Here is a 21,153-nt window from a genome sequence, read left to right on the forward strand (position 1 = left end):
CCTTGAGGAATCTATTAAATGATTTCCATCCCGACTCATCCATTTAAGTTGGACCTATAAGCCTAAAGGCGCAAGGCCTGCTATGAAAATATTACAATTCTAAATGTAAGTTTCGACAGGACTGTTAGTATATTTATGATCTGATCTGACAGCAATAACGTGAAAGGATAGCACATGTTCTGATTGGAAGAGATATGTTGTAGCTGCATGAATGAACTATTAAATAACCAGGATTTACATAAAAGAGTTTGACTAACATGAGCTTAAAATTCTTCCCTTCAAATGTATGGAATATTTAAATCGACATTGAAATCTGATTATACAGACATGGATTATAATTCTTATACATTGAAATTGCCTTGAAGACGCCATGTTTATATAGTAATATGCTGTCATAAATTTAACATAGCCTATGTTATTAATGACGTGTTTAGTATATCAGTACATATATAGCTTCACACCATTACTGTCTCCTGTACGTTACTTACCAGTACGAACATCGCTTTGTGGGTTTATAATCCAGAGTAAAATTTAAGTCTAGAATCCTTTAATCCTTTAATAACAGATGAAAATCACGAAAGAAGAACATATGGAAACATGAATGAAGAACATCCGATTTACAAGATGGCGTCGTGTAGGTCATGTGACGTTCTAATATACGAACCTGGATGCTAACTAGATATCGGTAGGAATCAGTCTATAGATTAACTGGTTTCAAAGTTCATATTTTATAGTTTACACAATCAAAGACTTTATTTGATAATACAATTCATATCTGATATTTATGCCTTGCTGTGTTTATTCTGTCATATCAGACGTTCAAAGTACCTGATGTACGTATATGCATTGCTCTCAGTTACGTCTATTAATGCGAAACCATTGTAAGTTTCTGATGTATGTTGTCCTATATGTGCGTAATATGCCTGTTAAGTACGGTACGCAAACTGTGTAGATCAAACTACAAGCGGCGATGGCCAACTCTGAATATGCCTTGACAAGAAATCTATACAGATTGGTTTACGAAATTGAAAACAACGTAAAAATACTGTTTATTAAACAAATATAAAAAAGAAAGGAAATGATACACAATTTAACAAAAGAGGGTGTAGATATAACGAGCTATAGAGCGGGATTCTAACACGTAAGATTAGGATTGCAAGGGTCTGTGATTAGAGTCCCGTTCTAGAAACAAAAAATATTTTGCTCTAATCAAATTGATCGTCCCGGTCAGTTATCAGTAAGACAGGATTTCAATGAAAGGAAGAACAAGTTTTAGTTTAAGTCATCAACAATGTCTGTTATATATGAACGGGTTAGATGTTTTCAAATGACTGAGTCATGCTAGAAAACTGAGAATATAATTTATTTTTCATTTAAAGAACTTTATATGCTTCATTATATGCTTCAGATATGGTGCAGTAGCGCAATCATGGCGTTCACAAGATACCAAAGGTGTGTTGGGGAGGGGAGCTGCAGGGGCGTACCGAGGAATTTGCCAAGGGAGGGCGAAGCTTGTCAGCAAACTATCTAAGAGTAGCACCACTTGTTGGCGCGAAGCGTACAAAAAAAATTTGGCCGAAAATGCCTCCCAGATTGCTGGAAATGGCACTTCCAAGTATGTTGCATCTAAGCATTTTCTATTTTGAAATTACTAGCGATATCATAACAATTTTTTGAATGCTCAAGGGAGGAGGGGGCGGTCTCCCCTTCAAGCCCCCACTCCCTTGGCTACGCGCTCATGGGGAGCTGGGTATCGTATACTTTCTACTGTTTAAAGTGTTGGAGTTTGAACTTTTGTGAGATCCTGCCCGGAAGGAGAAAATATAAATTTAGACATAAACTGTGCACTGTGCATATTTAGACCAGGGAGCTGCTACTCTAACGCAGCTCCCTGTTTAGACTATAAAGCAGGTCCATATCAGTAACACTTAACGCAATGTTATACTAATAAATGATAACATAATAGTAAGGGTGATGATACAACCGTACCAAGGGTCCAATTCTCACCAGGATGATTGCAACTATCCACGGAGTGAACCATTTCCCAACGACTGGCGATCTGAGATGTGACCATGACCCACAAGCATACCCCTTCACCATTGCGCCCGACTGAAGATCCGAGGTGAGGCCATTGTCCACGTTCCCTCCGCCACCCATTGTGCACTCCACTGCAGGAGCGTCGAATGCCAGGTCCGGTCCCGAGGACAATGCCGGGCCCCCTCTTTTCACTGGTCACATGTATCCCATAATGTTTGTTGTAGCCCCCGTACTTCTCCCGGGCGCGTAATATGATTACGAGGCCCCCATACTACAAAATGATGCTATAATTACATCACGTCAACTCCTATGTTTACGACTATGCTTGCGTGTGTTATAAAATCAGCAACTTTCCACATCATTTAGGGGAGGGGAAGGGATGAGAGGGGAAGGAGAAGAGGGGGTTGGGTGTGAGTGGAAGGGGAGGGTGAAGCAATGGGCGGGTAGGGGAAGGGAGGAGGCACGTGTTCCCCTTCTCCCAGTGGATACGGTACTATATGTATGTGTGTATGTATGTTTCTTTTATCCTCCTGCAAGCAAGAACTCGCGAAGAAGCCACATTGGCTTATCCAAGTCGCACGCTGACCGAAGTCAGTCTCTTGGATTCATATTTTAACGTCCATGGTTATAAATTGTCAATTTTCAACAACTCTGTAACTGGACGACATACATTAATCTTGGAGTGACACGAACCGGGACCTTATGATTGGAAGGCATCGGCGTTAACCACTGAGCTAACACTCCTAGCTAACACTGAGCTAAAGCTACTTTATATGTTTACTGTACACAATAGTATGTTTATAGACAGGCATACGCATGTATTCATATATCAGTGGCTCAAATGAGATGTTTTTAAAATAGAGACAAGCCGGTACCACGTGACGCAGCGAACTTTGTCTCGATATGACCTATAAACTATGTATAATGTCCCGAATTTTAGGCGTCCATTATTCAAAGTCATAGGATATATCTAACCCCAATTCCTATTTTGTAACGTTTGGACACATGCTGCATCAGCAGCTTTGGGGCATACCTACCACAGCCAAATTCTTGTGGTAGCTATAACAGAACTGATCACCTACAAACGGCGGCTAATCATCAATAAAAATTAATTGACTGTCGTAATTTATATTATAATGTTTCTTTCTTTCAAAAAGATTAGAGTACTTGTATAATGTATATGTAAAAAAGAATACCTTTATCTAAATTAGGATACTATTAGATATACACTGAGGGTTTAAAAAAAAAACTTTTCATCTGAATTGCTTACTCATTAAAAATGACCATTAATTTGTCGGTGAAGAAAATTACCAGCGTAAACTTGCGTGAAGATTGACAAGGGTCTCACTGTTCCAGGTGTGTGGCTTGAAAGTATGTGGTGTCATGTTTTCCCAGTATGGATCAGCCACTCAATTTGGGGCAAACTACCAATGGCAGATGACTTTCACCTAACTAAGATCGTTTCCACTAAAACTATACGGTAGTTTATTCGTTCCCATTTGGAAGTATACGACATACTAGTCTTGGCCAAGTCGTTTGTATAATACTGTAACGCCCCTGTACCCGGCCGAGCGGTAGCGTGGGTAATCAGGCAGCTGGAGGCCACCCGATGTCAGGGCAGGGGAAAGGGGAGGCGAAGACTTACGGTATGCTAGCAGGGCTTGAACCAATACACACAAAAATAGAGAAGAATATAGTTTAAGAGAATTGGGTCTCCAATCAATAATTTAATTACTTAATTAACTATAAACATACGAAATAAGCAGTGTCTTTCTGCCGTACACAAATAAAAGAAAACAACGGGCAGAGATACAATTTAACTAAATAACAAATAAACTACGTACCAGGGCGTGGGTATCACGAGAGTGAATACCCGACGCGAGGCGCCAACGGCAGACTAAACAATACTGCCTTATGTGGTCCAGCCCCGATTAAACACTGCAATACCTCCAGGAGAGCCCTAATTTGACCCTACCTCCGGTGTCTATAACATGCAAAGAAGCCAACCAGGACGGGAAATTATTAGTTATACAATACAATATCAGGCGCGTATCCAGGATTTTCTAACCCGGGGGGCGCGAGTTACTATCTAAGCGGAGCGCCACCATCGGTTGGCGCGGAGCGTACAAGAAAATTTCTGGTTTTGATACCCCCCAGATCACCGGAAATGGCACTTCTCGGGCTTGAAAATGACCAACCAGATGTAGACTTTTGCCTGAGAACCGCAGTATTTCCCAAAAGTTTTTTTTTTCCATCCATAACCTTTTTGAAGATTGTCACCAGTCACACATCATGTTCGACCTCATTGCATGTCCTATGGATCATTGCCTTTGTAGGTGATTCTACGTCACGGCCCATAATATCCGAAAGCCCCACTTTCCAAGTTTTAAGCCCATTATTTGTTGAGAATTTGAAAATTCACATTTCTCGTGAATAAAATCACTTCAGAACATACCCATAATGTTGCACAAAATTCAATCTATGGACAACCAATATAGAAAAACCTCCTTGAACCCCTAACAGACAGGTCAAAATTGCACGAGTAGAGGAAAGTATGATGAAGAATGTTGGTGAGGAAATTTTCGAAAATTCAGACAGAGTTAATTTCTTGGTGTAGAAATATTGCAACCTCTTATAATGGCTATTATAAAACTGCGTTGAAGGAAATGAGAAATAGCCGATATTTCCGATATCAGGTATAACGAAACCGAACACTACACACATAGGCGTAGGTCCCGTAGGAGGCGGGGGCTGCAGCCCCCCCCCCCCCGCAACCAAATTATCCCCATTTTTTCTGGCACCTACTGAAAGAAAAATAAATAGCAATGAATAGCTTAAAAATTATCTCCTTGGTATTTAAAATAAAGTTCTAAGCTTGGCCGATATTATTACTGTAAAAGAGAGTTTTGACATAAATGGATCTGTATGCTTTTTCTCCATCTACATAAGACATTTGGTTGTTTACATTAGCATCCGGCGGTATACCGTGCAACTTTGACGGACCGTACGGTAAACGATGGCATGCGATGTAATGACCGATGCTTGTTTATATGATATTGGCATCGATATGTTGAACGCGCGCAAAGCGCGCGAAAAATTTTGGCTTCTTTTTTTCGGGCAAGTCATTACAGCCCCCAAATCCAATTGGGCTCCTACGCCTTTGACTACACACATAGAGAGTTTTTGGGGCTGTTCATCCTGGAACATGCATTTCAATGCTCACTGATATGATGTTATATATGCTCTTTGCTTTACAAATTCGAAAAGGCGTGTAGCGAGTAATTGCCAAGTGAGGGGCGAAGCCAGTAGGCAAACTATCTAAGCGAAGCGCCACCATGAGTTGGCGCGAAGCGTACAATAAAATTTTTGGCCAAAAATGCCTCCCAGATCGCTGGAAATGACACTTCCCAGGCCTTGTAAGTTGCATCTAAGCATTGTCTATTTTGAAATTACTAGCGATGTCATAAAGAAAATTTGCTCGGGGGGGGGGGCGGTCGCCCATTCCCGAAATGCGTCATGTTCCCCGACGACTCGGTCGAGTTCAAGACCAGCCACAGTTGGTTCCATATAGCACAATTGTACAATTGTTTAAGGCGTCCATACACACCGCACGCGTTATGATAGACCATATATAGTACGTCAAAAATGGAGTTGTCGGTGTAAGGGGTAGGGTAAGGCGCACACCCCCTCCGTAATCCTTGATTTGTCACTGGCTACCCTGTGTATATAGTAGGGATCAGCGCTTTAACTATGACTGTTCCTTTTTCTCTTCCCGAGGTCTTGGCTATCTTCTACTCCTCCCTTTTCTCCTTTTTCTCTTTTTTTTTCTTTTTCTTTTCCCTTCCTTCCTCTCCTCCTTTTCTTTTTTCCCCCTCCTTTCCCTTTTTTCTTCTCTTTTTTTCTCTCCTCTTTTCCTTACCCGGGGGGCGCGCGCCCCCAACGCCCCCCCCCCTGGATACGCTGCGTAGTCAGCCCTCACTTCCGGACCCGCTCTCTAAAGTAAAGCAACCTTGCCTTTAAAATAATACTTTGTTACAGCCCTACCAGCCGTGCTGCTCACCGCTGGTTTCCAGTTCTCTGCCCGAACCTTAACGAAATAAATTAAGTTTCCACAACACAAAATACATAAGAAAAACAACACCGTCCTAATGAAACAATGTATAGAGGGCAAGTGATAGTAAACTACATAAACGCTGAACAGAACAACTCGTGTAATAAAAGAGCGAATGCCTGGAATGCTGGTGATGGCAAACGACGGGGAGAACAAAAGAGACCTGTATAATAACACAAAAGTAAGTGGAATGGTGAGTGAATGAATAACATATCGCGGGGTAAATTATTCAAACAAAACTCGGGGAAACACATTCTTAGTAGCCCTGTGCGTGTTCGAAATACGGGGTACACGCATCCCGAACAACCCAGGGCGTAACACCACTCCTTTTCTCGCGTGCAAACTGTACATGCCTCAGAGTCCGTTTTTGCCTACCACAAATGTGCTTGCCCACTGTATTTTACATTCCCGAGGATCTGTCCGACAACCGTTTGCATTCTCTGGACAGTACAGCAAATAGATACGGGAAAATAGCTTTGTGAAAAAGAAATGAACACTAGGCTGTACACATTAGGCGTCTTAACAAGAATAGCAGACTCTATATTCATGCGCGTATCCAGGATTTTCTAACCCGGGGGCGCGAATTACTATCTAAGCGGAGCGCCACCATCGGTTGGCGCGGAGCGTACAAGAAAATTTCTGGTTTTGATACCCCCCATATCACCGGAAATGGCACTTCTCGGGCTTGAAAATGACCAACCAGATGTACACTTTGGCCTGAGAACCAAGTATTTCCCAAAAGTTTTTTTTTTTTTCCATCCATAACCTTTTTGAAGATTGTCACCAGTCACACACCATGTTCGACCTGATTACATGTCCTATGGATCATTGCTTTTGTAGGTGATTCTACGTCACTGCCCACAATATCCGAAAGCCCCACTTTTCAAGGTTTTAAGCCCATTATTTGTTGAGAATTTGAAAATTCACATTTCTCGTGAATAAAATCACTTCAAAACATACCCATAATGTTGCACAAAATTCAATCTATGGACAACCAATATAGAAAAACCTCCTTCAACCCCTAACAGACAGGTCAAAATTGCACGAGTAGAGAAAAGTATGATGAAGAATGTTGGTGAGGAAATTTTCGAAAATTCAGACACAGTTAATTTATTGGTGTACAAATATTAAAACCTCTTATAATGGCTATTATAAAACTTGGTTGAAGGAAATGAAAAATAGCAGATATTTCCGATATCAGGTATATCAAAACCGAACACTACACACATAGGCGTAGGTCCCGTAGGAGGCGGGGCTGCAGCCCCCCCCCCCCCCCGCAACCAATTTTTCCCCATTTTTTTCGGGCACCTACTGAAAGAAAATAAGTAGCAATGAATAGCTAAAAAATTATCTCCTTGGTAATTAAAATAAAGGTCTAAGCTTGGCCGACATTACTACTGTAAAAGAGAGTTTTGACATAAATGGATCTGTATGCTTTTTCTCCATCTACATAAGACATTTCGTTGTTTACATTAGCATCCGGCGGTTTACTGTGCAACTTTCACGGACCGTAAGGTACACTATGCCATGCAATGTAATGACCGATGCTTGCTTATATGATATTGGCATCAATATGTTGAACGCGTGTTTTGCGCGCGAAAAATTCGGGCTTTTTGTCGGGCAAGTCATTACAGCCCCGAAATCCAATTGGGCTCCTACGACTTTGACTACACACATAGACAGTTTTTGAGGCTGTTCATCCTGGAACATGCATTTCAATGCTCACTGATATGATGTTATATATGCTCTTTGCTTTACAAATTCGAACAGGCGTGTAGCGAGTAATTGCCAAGTGAGGGGCGAAGCCTGTAGGCAAACTATCTAAGCGAAGCGCCACCATGAGTTGGCGCGAAGCGTACATAAAAAATTTGGGCCGAAAATGGCTCCCAGATCGCTGGAAATGACACTTTCCAGGCCTAGTAAGTTGCATCTAAGCATTGTCTATTTTGAAATTACTAGCGATGTCATAAAGAAAATTTGCTCGGGTGGGGGGGGGGGGGCGGTCGCCCCCTTCCCGAAATGCGTCATGTGCCCCGACGACTCGGTCGAGTTCAAGACCAGCCACAGTTTGTTCCATATAGCACAATTGTACAATTGTTTAAGGCGTCCATACACACACACACACACACGCGTTATGATAGACCATATATAGTATTTATATAGATACATTAGTGAGAGAGGAAAAATGGAAACGCCAAAAATGGAGTTGTCGGTGTAAGGGGTAGGGTGAGGCGCACACCCCCTCCATAATTCTTGATCTGTCACTGGCTACCCTGTGTCTATAATATGGATCAGCGCTTTAACTATGACTGTTCCTCTTTCTCTTCCCTAGGCCTTGGCTATCTTCTACTCCCTCCTTTTCTCATTTTTCTCTCTTTTTTCTTTTTCTTTTCCCTTCCTTCCTCTCCTCCTTTTCTTTTCCCCGCTCCTTTTCCCCTTTTTCTTCTCTTTTTTTTTCTCTCCTCTTTTCCTTACCCGGGGGGCGCGCGCCCCCAACGCCCCCCTGGATACGCGCCTGATATTTGCAAAGCATTTGGTAGTTAACCTTCATTTCTTTCGGAAAGAATCATATAAACTTCCAAATAAATGCAAGCGATGTAAGGATTAAGATATAAACGTGCACAAAACTACGAACATGGGCGAGATCTCCATACAAAGTACCCTGCTACCGGTACGGCGTGTGTTCGCAACAGCTATTGATTGAGCCCAATCATACAGTTTTATGGACGTCGGGAATTTCCCCTTTCGTAAAGGTCCTCCCGGAATCCAGCCAATCACGTAAGAGAGACCTATTGCGTAGTTAATTCATTGCGCAATGTATTTTGGTCAGAATTTCGTAGCTGAACTGGACCTACCATTACAATAGTACTAGTATGTAATGTACCGTGTAGCATAAGCCAATTACACCGTTTATCAGGTTGTACGTTGCAGCTAACCAATAACAACAATTTCTTTGTCACAAATATCGAAGAAATATGACGAAAACAGACGAAGATGACAAGAAAAGTCCAGTAGATGGCCATGATGATAACAGAAATGTAAGATAGCATAACAACGTCATTGCGGCGTACGCTTCGAATGGGAAAAGAATAATTGCTTAAACTTGTTGAAAGTTAAGCCTAACGTTAACTTACAGTTACAGGCCTGGCTAGAATGATGTAGATTAGGCCTAAGCTCTAGGTTGTTTGTGGTAACTTAACCGTAAGGGTAAGGAGTACGTTTTCATCACAATAAGAATAATAAAACAGATGTCTTAACTTTGATCATATTCTGGAGAGAGAGACAAGAAAAATACAGCTGAGTGTAATTCAGATTTTTAGAGAATTCTATTTAGTATAAATATTTCTACGTAAGCGATGTGCGCATGCCTAATATGGACAATATTTACACAAACTTTTGAAAGTCACTGCCTGACTCCATCTTGTGTTGAAATCTGTTTACTACACTCTACAAGAGGCAGGTGTCTTTATGAAACTCCAGATTACGTAATAGAGTACCCTATCAAGCATCGTAATGGGTTTCAAGACTCAAGTGTAGAAATAAACATTTCTAAAAAATTGTCACAACTAAGTGCCATTCAAAACTTTCTACAGTTGGCTACAAACTCACCATATTTCCTGTGATTTACTTTGGCGGATTTTCTTTAAAAGAGAGTCATGCTGTGGATATGCCAAAAATATTTTATTTTGAAAATTTCTAGCTGCTTAAGATATCAAATTACTTCAATGTAATGCTTTGTTGTTTAATTGGCTGTTAGAGAGCATTGTGGTTAAGGCAGTGTATTGTCCAGCAAGTTTTGTCCAGCACAAATTGCTAAAAAAATATTCAAATCTGTAACTGTGCAGCATGTTTTACTCTCCAACAAAAGCAAAGTTCAGATGATGAGAAAATTCAAACAACTGAAATATTTGTTTACAGCACATCATGTGATAGTACCATAGTAACTAGTTTTTCTTACCATAGCCCCCACCACTTCACACCTCCCATATTCTGCATTTTCTAGCTACTGTAGTCACATCTCACGTAAGTACGTATATACTGTAGAATACATGACCAACTTCTTAATTTTTTTTTCTCCCAATCGTCTGTAGTCACTCGGCGGCAAAGTGAGGAAACAGGGAGGCAAAAAACCAAACTGGAGAGGAGTCGACAGAGTGCCAGGGAGTGCAGAGCCAGGAAGAAAGAAAAGTACCAACTGCTGGAAGAAATGGTTGAAGGGAAGGAGAAGGATGTTCTTGATTTAAGAAAACAGCTAGAATCGGTAAGAAGGAATGACCTAAAGACCAAGAGGGAGGGGGGGGGAGAGGGGGAAATTGACACAGTGGATTAAAGAAACAGCTAGAATTGGTAAGCAGGAACGACGTAAATACCAGGGGGGGGGGGGGAGATTGACACAGTGGAGGGGAGGAGGATGTTCTTGATTTATGACACTAGCTAAAATCGGTAAGAGGGAATTACCTTAATACTGGGGGTGGGGTTGGGGGGGACAGACACAGTGGATTTAGGAAACGGCTAGAATCAGTAAGCAGGAACGACGTAAATGCCAGGGTGGGGGGGGGGGTTGACACAGTGGAGGAGGATGTTCTTGATATAAGAAAACAGCTAGAATCGGTCAGCAAGAATTACTTAAAGACTCCGGGCTGTAGCGTTGCACGGGGAGGGGGGGGGGGAGAGTGGTAGGTTAGGGAATTGGAGGAATACATGGATACATTTTGCTGAACTACAATTATTGGCTCAAATCAAAGGATTAAATGCTGTTCATTTATTGCATATGTGTGACACCACTATCTAACAGCATTCTGGTACCAGTTTGAAGCTAGTGGACGTTATTAAATCCCAAAGAATAAGCTAATATTGTCATTGATTGGCTAGCCTATTTATCTGCAGTTGGCCTTCTCATGGCTAAACAAAACACTTTGCATTTTCTCTTTGGGACATTGCAGTATATGCAATTATGTGAATCTTGGATTCTTGCAAGAAGTTTGGTGAAATTCAGGATTTAAGAAGTTTGGTGAATTTCAAGAAACATATAAGTTAAGGCTTGTTAAACCTACAATATCTCCTACAATAGATCAGTTATTATTCATCGTGGACAGAACACTTCTGGTATAGGAACAATTCCTTGTATCTTGTACTGGGTACAGGCACAAATCAGAACATTTCTCCCTACTTATGCTAATTACTAGCAAACTATGCTTCACTGTCTGATGTATAAAACAAAGATTCATCAGTGCTTAATGTCTTTAAAAAAAATGTTTTAATCTTTTTCCCCAGAAAATATATAAATTGATGCTCTCGTTAGTTATCTGTATTGAAGCATTTACGAAATTGGCGTTTTCTCTCCAGCTCAAAAAGCAAATGTCGAATGGAGTTTTACCGAAACCTGAGGATATCTTGCCGGTAGTAAAAGAGCAGCCATCTGAGGATCAAGTAGATTCGGAGAAGAACGGTTGAAATGATTTCTCGGGATGGACCATCAGTGAAGCTAAATTTGCTACTTGGGTTTTGACATCACCTTAATTTATCATAAAAATATGATATTTATTTTAGATGTTGTTGAAATTGTATCATATCAGATTAAGGTAATCTAGCATTTTACCGATAGGTTTCAAATGGTTTTGCACCTTAAGGGTAGCATGGACCAGAGTTTTCTTGCCATTTGGGGAAGTTTTGCTCGATTCATTCTTGCAAAGCTTGGATGAAATGGAAGGCGGTCAAACAAAGCCGAAGATCAAGTTTCTCCAAACTATTTGAAAATAAAAAGTTGACTAGTCAATCTGTTTTACCTACATACAGTTAATGTAAGATCTCTGTTATCAACAGAATCCATGAAATTATGTAAATCAATTAAATGATGAAGTTCTTAATCATCAAATCAAGAAAACTAGTTTGTGCAACCCCAAAATGTGAGACGACTAAACAGATTTCAGTTAATTCATCAAAGGCATCCTGGATCGGTAAAGGGTCTACAAAAATATGAGGTTTTGCACAGTCTACACTATTGGAAAGACTAGTAGATGGTGTTTCGACAGTCTAAACTATTAGAAAGACCACTTGACTGTTTTCAAACTATTTGAAAATAAAATATTGACTAGTCAATCTGGTTTACCTACATACAGTTAATGGAAGATTTTTGTTATCAGCAGAATCCATGAAAGACTAGTAGAATGTTTTCTACAGTCTACACTTTTTAAAAGACCAGTAGACTGCCTTTGTACAGTCTACACTATTTGAAAGACTAGTAGAATGTGTTTCTACAGTCTAAAATGTTTGAAAGACTAGTAGATGGTGTTTCGACAGTCTACACTATTAGAAAGACCACTTGACTGTTTTCAAACTATTTGAAAATAAAATATCGACTAGTCAATCTGGTTAACGTACATACAGTTAATGGATTTTTTTTTTATCAACAGAATCCATGAAAGACTAATAGACTGTTTCACAGTCTACACTCTTTGAAAGACCAGTAGACTGCTTTTGTACAGTCTACATTATTTGAAAGACTAGTAGACTGTTCTTCTACAGTCTACACTATTGGTAGACTAGTAGCTATAGTCTACACTATTTAAATGTAAAATTTGACTTATCAGGCTTTCTGACTCCACATTTGAAATTGAGCATGTTTTAGTACCAAAGAGAATCCAAGAAGTTCATGTGCTGGAAAATGTATCAAAATCAACTCAAAAGATTATTACATTACACCTCAATCTCATTTGACTCGTAAAGGCTTCAGTTCATTTTCAACATACCCCACTCGTCTAAAGTTGAACATTGGTATATGCAAACTGATAATAGGAGCAATGGTTAAGGCAGAATAAGTTTTGAAAAAGAGGGTAATTTTCACTTGAAATGTCCCCTCTCCCCCTTCCCCATGCCTGTGGGTATTCGTGTGGCGGTTTCCGTCTCGGTCTTCAAAGGTCTCATGAATATATGTTTATTTACTGCGCAGTAATGTTTGTATATTTTGCTTGTGTTTAGGATTGGTGTTTGTTTTTATTGTGTAGTTTATATTTGTTTCTGTAAAGCGCTGTGATCTTTTGTAGAGCGCTCTATCAAATACATAGTAATAATAATAATAACATCCTCTTTTAAGGTTCCACCATTGCAACTACTGTAAATTGTCCTAGCAGGCAAATGTTTGTGGCACCTTTCCACTCGTGCCTAGCTCTATGTTCTTGTGTGAGCCAATCTTTCCTGACTGTTGCTGTACCAGAGTTAGAGTAATGTGGATCTCTACCTTAAAAGGTTTATAACCGTTGGGAGGAGGGAAAAATCAACATAAGAGACCTTCTGAGATGGCTGCTGTTTATACTTATCGTTATCATGCTTGGATGCTAAAAATGTATGAAATAAAACTACTGATGATATAAGATTCAGGTGGGAGAGGGAGGAGGGTAGTGGGTTGATAATTGGTTTAAGTTGAAGCATTTTCGAAATTAATATCGTTTTGAAATGAAGGGTTAGAGCAGAGGTATTTATTATTCAGCATTTTTGTGCTAAATGTTACTCTTATTTCTAGCTCAAGATTTAAATAGTTTCCCTAGCTTATGTCTGCTAAAAGCTGCAAATACTCTAAAGTTAGTACATCATACACTGTTTACCTTTTTCAGCAAAAGTATGATAGGAACTATTTCAAACTCGAGCTAGAATAAGAAAATATTTAGCAAAAATTTGTCTGAATATTTAATGCCGTCTGCTCTTAGCACAGATTATACATGATGGTGCAAGTCTATCATTTACCATATATATATATGACGTCTTTTTCTTTTTTTTTGGACTGCGTACAGAATTGTTTGGTAGACAGTTTATATGCTCAAAAAAATATTTTTTTCCTCGGTAAGCTGGTAACAGGTTACAATCCATTGAATTTTGTTATCCTTCATATCAAATACTTTATCTTCAATTGTAAACAAAACAATTTTAAGCCTGACTGATTTAATTTCTTCTATAAAATGAAATTCATTCTTATCGTTTAAAAGCACATTGCTTCGAAGCGAAACTCTTCTAGCGCTGGAAAATATATGGAATGCAGGACTTGTTTTTCTCTTTCAATTAATGAACTTTGCGACTCTGCTTATCATCTACCTTACTGTTACATTTAAGTTGTAGCATAGACAATCCTTGATGTTTTTCGTTGTTTTATTATTCACTGTGCATTGCTATAAATGCGTGTGGGTGTTTATGTACGTACGTTCGTGTTTGCATGCATGCATGTGTGTATTTGTATGTGTATGTAGGTGTGTATGGGTATATGTATTTGTATATGTATGTACATTTTTGCGTGTGTGTATGCGTGAGTTTTGTATTCACTGAAGGTATGCTCTTTTTTTTTATGTGTTTATGTATATATCGGTATAAATAGAGAAGAAGAAATACTCAATTCAGATTCAATTTTCGCATTATGTAAATAATTCCTTTGTATCTATCAGATCACATACCTATGTTGTTATCGAATCTCTAAATATAATCGATGTACCATATACATGTATAATAATCGTGAATAAATGAGATGACAAAAAAAAAGGACCCAATGACCGATAATTCAATGGTGAACTGGTGAAATTGACTCTGTTATTAAGACCTCCAATGCGCGCATGTTACTACCGTGGTCACATGAGCGTATGCACGATGTTAATCTAGCAGCAACATATATTTAATTGAAAGAAAGGTGAATCAGTTAAAGGGGTACGTGTACATATAGTTTCACTATACCTAACTGAAGTATGAATACCAATGTAAGATAGCATACCTAACTGAAGTTTATATGAATACCAACGTAAGATAGCATACATTACTATATTGCGTCTAAGCAAGAGAACGTTTTTCCGGGTATCTAAGACGGATATAGAACCAGGTCCGACTCGGAGTGATCTGAGACCACCATGGCACCAGGAAAATGTTGAATTACACCCTAAAGTTTCCCTAAATGTGTTTTGAAAACAAAATGCACTATTCTCAATCCATCTTTATTTCCGGTCCCTTCCATTATATTTCGTGTCCCTTCATATTTCCAGGGCACACCAGGGCCCTTGAGATGCATGACCTCATCCCCTCTTTGTCCACCTTACCCTTATCGTGAGGCCTGTCCTATCTGGGGCTATCAATATACATGGGCAACAACAGATATACGAAGTCACAATTTCGTTCCTAAACGTGGCTTTTCTCTCTAATGATATAGCTACATATTGCATGATATGCATGCGAGAACAAATAGACACAGACCTTTTGGAAGCCATATATTTACTATTATTTATAATATCACTAATCGATATGGCCTGCCATATGTGATGATAACCTACTTTCATTCTGGATGAATATGTATATATGTTGATACGTGAGATGTTATTTATCATCTCTTAGCGTCTTGACGAATACGGCTAACTTTCTATTAACAGCTCAATTCTGTTTCGAAGGAGATAATATAGATAGATGATAATGAAGATGGAGAAGGCGATGGGGATGGCGATGGTTTCGCCTGCCCCAACCCCCCCCCCTCCCCCACCGGATCCCTCCTCCTTCATCAAATTGATTACCCTTACAATTTAAATGTAGGACCTACTCCGCGATGTACCGTCTGTAGCGCACCCAGTGCGGAACTAGACGCACCGTAATGAACTACTGCAAATAGGCTATGTTAATTTATGGCGTTACCGACCTGGAAGTTTGCTCAAAAGCTAGCGTGGATGTCAACTTTGCAGAACGCATGCATCTAACGCTACGCAATATTTATGTAACGAATAAATAATTATTTTGTAAGCAACCGCGAAGAACACGAAACAATGTGATAAGGTCACAACACGGTATTCCTTGTTAACATGCATATACATGTGAAAAAAGCGCGCATCACGCGCACTTTCCAAGCATAGTATTTACAAGGAAAAATATGGATACATTTTTATCTTCGTGCGCAACCTTAGAACAAAAAACCAGTGATTGTATTTCAACGCGGTATTCGACGCAGTAGCATATCCCTGTTAACCAAAACATACACGTATGAACAAATGCGCGCGTGCACTCCACTATAGGCTAATGTGACTATATTGCGTCACAGATGAAACCATAAGTTTTGTGTACAAACAAAGATCTACATAATGAATATGATCGCTTTAGAGTGCCACATGCAGCGGTCTGGTTGTATATCTGCATCTCGAAGTCTAGAAAGTTAAAACCATGATACTGCTTTATGATATATTAGTCATAGCCTTGCCCTTGCTCTATGTTATCGTTGAAGATGCTATCTTCAGCATTCCGAGACTAAAAACTGGAGTCGGTAAGTATGATGGTATTATTTATACTATAAGAAGTTAAAAAAAAATGATTATATCATGTAAGATCTGCTCGAAACTCTGAGGTATACCTATACTTACGAATTTGACGATGTTTGGTTGGTTGCCCCAACACAATAAACTTCTCTCTGTAAATGTTGCAGGCATGCATGAGTTTAACGCAACTATTAAAATATAAATAGTTCATGTCGTTTGGACAGTACGGGGATCCCGTGATGATGCGGTGGTCTGTTTCAATGTCCCATCGCCGCAGGTTGGACTAGTCTGCCGGTACCGATATTAATCATGTTAACATATGACTGGCTACGTCCTGTCGTAATTATTTAATTTTTTTAATTATCTTTCGCATTTCTCTGCAACATGACCAATTTCACCGTCTCGTCTATACTTCTAATTTTGTTATGGTTTATTTCGAAAAAAATGTCAGCTGGAAAGAACAACCGACTGTCGCCCTTGAACTGAGCAAACCCCAAGAAGGATACGATGAGAAGCAAGAAAAAGCAGATATCCACGGTAACTATAATATGATCGCGTCTTGTACATGTATAACACATGTAAATAGTATACGTTGAGCTCACTGTGATAATAGGCTGAAAGACCATTCTTAGTCATGCTATGTTTTTGCCCTAACATGCAGCAACCTTCCTGTACGATGAGAAACGCGAAGACGCAGATATTCCTGGTAAATATAATCTGATCGTGTGTTTTACAAGTATCAAACATGTAAATATTATACGTTTGCCTCACTGTGATAATAGGTTATGGACCATTCTTAGTCATGTTATGTTTCCCCCCTCATATGCAGAAACCTTCCTGTACAATGAGAAACGCGAAGAAGGAGATATTCACGGTAACTATAATATGATCGTGTTTTGTATGCATGTATCAAACATGTAAATACCATAAGTTGATCTCACTGGGATAATTGTTGTCTGAGAGACCATTGTTGGTCAAGTTATGTTTTTTTTTCCTCACACGCAGCAACCTTCATGTACGATGAGAAAAGCGAAGAAGCAAATATTGGCGGTAACTATAATATTATAGTGTCCACTGTCATGTACATGAATAACACATTTAAATATTTTACGTTTATCTCACTGGGATAATAGGCTGAAAGACCATTGTTATAGTCATGTTTATGTTTTTTCCCTCACATGCAGCAACCTTCCTGTACAATGAGAAATGCGAAGAAGCAGTTATTCGTGGTAATTATAATATTATCGTGTTTATATATGTAAAACACATGTTACCTTATACATAAAAATGTGTCCAAATACAGTGGTAATATCGGTAGTCTTGGGGTTGAGGTGTATGTTGGGTGGGAGTTTATGGCTAATGATCACGTTTATAACCTGTAAGCCGACCAATAGCAGCTACTTTACGAGACTCCGCACGCAATTATCCGCATTTCGCTAGCAAAATTTAATAGGAAATGACCGTGTTCGCGAGGAACATATTTGAAGGAAATGTGTTTCCTTTGTTCATGTTCAGTTTCATCTAACTTAGGATATATACCTTCAATTATTCAGGGCTTATGAAATCGTTAGGCCAACGGGAATGCATTACTAACCTTTGTTAAACATTACAAAAGGAAAACATAGACTAATAGTTCATTTGCACTGTCGAAAATAGACACCCATGTAAAAGTTAAGTTCAAAGGAAACTTTCGTTGAGTAACAAGGGGGCTAGTGGTACGCATGTACAAGATCCTTCTGTCTACATACGGCTCTGGCATGTACTAGTGAATAGTGTTAGGCACGTAGTTTTAGGCATGTGAACTTTAATCGAAGCGTTACATTCGCTTTTGGAGTATCATCACTACAGTCCCAACAAATTTAATATTAAGCGTCAATTACTGGTAAATCGACTTCAATGGTGTTCCAAAAAGTAGGTTTAGGCTTGTTAAAACAATGGAATTTAAATCGGTGTTACGATTAGGCATAACGAATTATATGTTGGACTAATATATGGTACATATAACTGTTCGCAGGGTAATGCCAATAAGATTCATACAATTTTCGCCAGATCAGAGATACAGATTCATGAAGGCGTCACTATTTTCAAACGGTTTTAATTAAGGTGATTCCCCGATGCTCAATGTTCACTGTTTTTTTTTTCTCTTTTTTTTTTATTGTTTCTACACAACATTTGTTTTTTGCAAATCGAGGTCGAAAATTGTTTTATTTTATTTTATTTTTTGGGAAGGGGGAGGGGGAAAGGGTGCAAGAAGTTGGTTTTGCCTATTGTGTAAAATACCACACTCAATAATATCCTTCAGGTATACCTCACCATGATAATAAGTTAACCATTCTTAGTTATGGAATATATATTGTCGTCACATGCAGCCGCGTTCCTGTACGATGAAGACTTTGCCAAGCGGCCATTCCTAAACCCAATGAGACCGCGATACCTTGTCAAGTGGGAGGAGCTTAGTGACATAACTGACCACGGTCTAAATTTAGATCAGGTACACAGACATAGTTACATATAAGCAAACTAAGAAGCCCGTGTATACGATTGTTTGTTTCTTCTAACCGTTTTGTATTGTGGAGAATCTGAACTTCTACTGTTCTAATTTCTAATTTTCAAGTTTGTTGGGTTAATTTATCCACTCTCAAACTTTAGTAAACTAGTTCTCGAAACCAAATAGTCGGAATTGTCACAGTCCGATCTGGGCCAATGTAGCATCTACTTTTCCTTTTTTAAGGCCTATAAAGTACCCCAGACACCACTTGTTGTTTGTTTGTTTTTCATCTCACTTCAAGTTTGATTGCTTCCTACGCCACTGAAAGGGTTTGAAAGTAAATCAACATATTTGTCTTTCGTGCGGGTGCAGGCTCAATCTTGGGTGAACGTCATTCCTTAAAGGATAACTTTAAGCACAAAATTAATTTGGAAATGATGTAAAACTTTTAAAAGAATATTTGCTTTGTTTTTCATCTCACTTCAAGTTTGATTGCTTCCTACGCCACTGAAAGGGTTTGAAAGTAAATCAACATATTTGTCTTTCGTGCGGGTGCAGGCTCAATCTTGGGTGAACGTCATTCCTTAAAGGATAACTTTAAGCACAAAATTAATTTGGAAATGATGTAAAACTTTTAAAAGAATATTTGCTCTCAATATATACGTTGTATTTCTACAACATATTTAAAATTTCGAGAAAAGACCTTCTAAACGACTAAGTTCATCGATCAAAGTGACTGGATTATGTAGTTTAATATACCAACCATTAAGAGACCATATATATTTCCGACCTCATACGATATTTTTTACGATTTAGCGGACTGACGATAAGGATTTTTGGACTAAAACATATCAGGACTCAACCTTCTGCTCAAAGACATCCCTTAAAAACATACGTTATTCAATTTATATCCCAAACAGAATGAAAGCTGGGAAGTCAACGATATGTTTCATACTAACGAGATAAACTTTGATTACAAATCAACCTTTGACAAGACTCTGCCCGAGTACACGCGAGTTGACTTGAGAACTAAAACTATAAGTAAATAATTATCAGTTTAGTCCGTGGCAAACCATTACTGGACATTTTACTGTATTTGTATCACTTGATCAAATTCCTTCACAATTCCGTTGAATGATTCTGGTATGAAATGTATGAAATGATTGCCAATGAGTATGTGCATTCTTGTCCTCCTTATTTATAGCAAGTATGTGAGGATTTCTTATCTTCATTAGGACCATACTGGTGAGGGAAGATACACTAGAGTATAAATTAAGATTGGAGAGGGCCTGCCGTCTTGCGGATGAGATCGAAGCGAAAAAGAGAGCCGATCAAGCTTTCCAGGCCAGTCAACCAAAAAAACGAAAAAGGAAACCTCGTCGTTCAATCAAACGGGATGAATGCCCTTATTAATGCAATTAAAATAAAATTACCCGCCAAAAAATATTTACAGAATGCAAACAATTTCCAAAAATTGTCACTTTGATCAATGTATACATATATGTATTTTTATTGAATGTTGTAATAAAAATAAATCTTATCATGGGGGTAATTTCTCTTTGTGACGTGTATTTCTGGGTTTTAAATGAAATACTCGAAAAATGCGTCAGCTTCGATTGGGTTGGACGGCTACATTCCACTATAACCTATAGCAGCTGTAACTGACTTTCACGGTGTTTCTGTTGAATATCGTGTGTAGTTTCTATGTCTTCGGGAAGTGTATGTTAATGATAAGCAAACGCATAGCAATCACTCACACAACGTAAGAAAAAGAAGCTTGCAACTGTCGACAGAAGGACACTTGCCCACTAAATGGAAACTGCCAGGCATCAAACATCATATACAAGGGCGAAGTGAAAACCACCGAAAACTGCAAGACTTACATAGGTCTAACGGAGGCCCCTTTCAAGCTTAGATATGGCAACCACAAGATGTCATTCAACCACCCAAAACACCAAAATGCAACGGAACTCCCGTATGGCAAGCCGTTTTACTTTTTATTCGATATTTGATGATATCATCAAATATTTGGTGATATCAGCAAATAATTGTTGATATCATCAAATCATTTGATGATATCATCAAATAATTGCTGATATCAACAATTATTTGCTGATATCACCAAATAATTGTTGATATCAGCAATTCATTTGCTGATATCACCAATTCATTTGCTGATATCACCAATTCATTTGTTGATATCATCAAATAATTGCTGATATCAACAAATAATTGCTGATATCAACAAATATTTG

General features: G+C 38.9%; 4 protein-coding genes across 11 annotated transcripts in view; 3 read left to right on the forward strand and 1 right to left on the reverse strand.

Annotated features, from left to right (window-relative positions):
- The window catches only part of LOC139985117 (NLR family CARD domain-containing protein 4-like), a 468,217-nt gene that overhangs the window by 339,923 nt on the left and 107,141 nt on the right, over nucleotides 1-21,153 (reverse strand). The gene's annotated exons all lie outside the window — the stretch shown is intronic.
- Nucleotides 1-21,153, forward strand: part of LOC139985145 (uncharacterized) — a 162,988-nt gene that overhangs the window by 54,807 nt on the left and 87,028 nt on the right. The gene's annotated exons all lie outside the window — the stretch shown is intronic.
- LOC139985147 (cAMP-responsive element-binding protein-like 2) overlaps nucleotides 9,018-21,153 on the forward strand; it is a 143,330-nt gene continuing 131,194 nt past the window's right edge. The window contains exons 1-2 of one of the 2 annotated variants that reach the window (XM_071999406.1): nucleotides 9,018-9,186; nucleotides 10,240-10,270. In XM_071999406.1, coding sequence (XP_071855507.1) covers nucleotides 9,124-9,186; nucleotides 10,240-10,270 — 94 coding nt within the window. In that variant the 5' untranslated portion in view covers nucleotides 9,018-9,123. The remainder of the gene's footprint in view (nucleotides 9,187-10,239; nucleotides 10,271-21,153) is intronic. The other variant, XM_071999407.1, reaches the window with a different exon arrangement.
- LOC139984437 (uncharacterized) lies at nucleotides 16,634-20,311 on the forward strand. The gene is made up of 7 exons (XM_071998351.1): nucleotides 16,634-16,947; nucleotides 17,240-17,284; nucleotides 17,416-17,460; nucleotides 17,595-17,639; nucleotides 18,780-18,901; nucleotides 19,819-19,910; nucleotides 20,134-20,311. The coding sequence occupies exons 1-7, from the start codon at nucleotides 16,836-16,838 to the stop codon at nucleotides 20,309-20,311; spliced, it is 639 nt and encodes a 212-aa protein (XP_071854452.1). The 5' UTR covers nucleotides 16,634-16,835.

The sequence above is a fragment of the Apostichopus japonicus genome, chromosome 17 (assembly GCF_037975245.1).
Source record: "Apostichopus japonicus isolate 1M-3 chromosome 17, ASM3797524v1, whole genome shotgun sequence".
Classification (NCBI taxonomy): Eukaryota; Metazoa; Echinodermata; class Holothuroidea; order Aspidochirotida; family Stichopodidae; genus Apostichopus; species Apostichopus japonicus.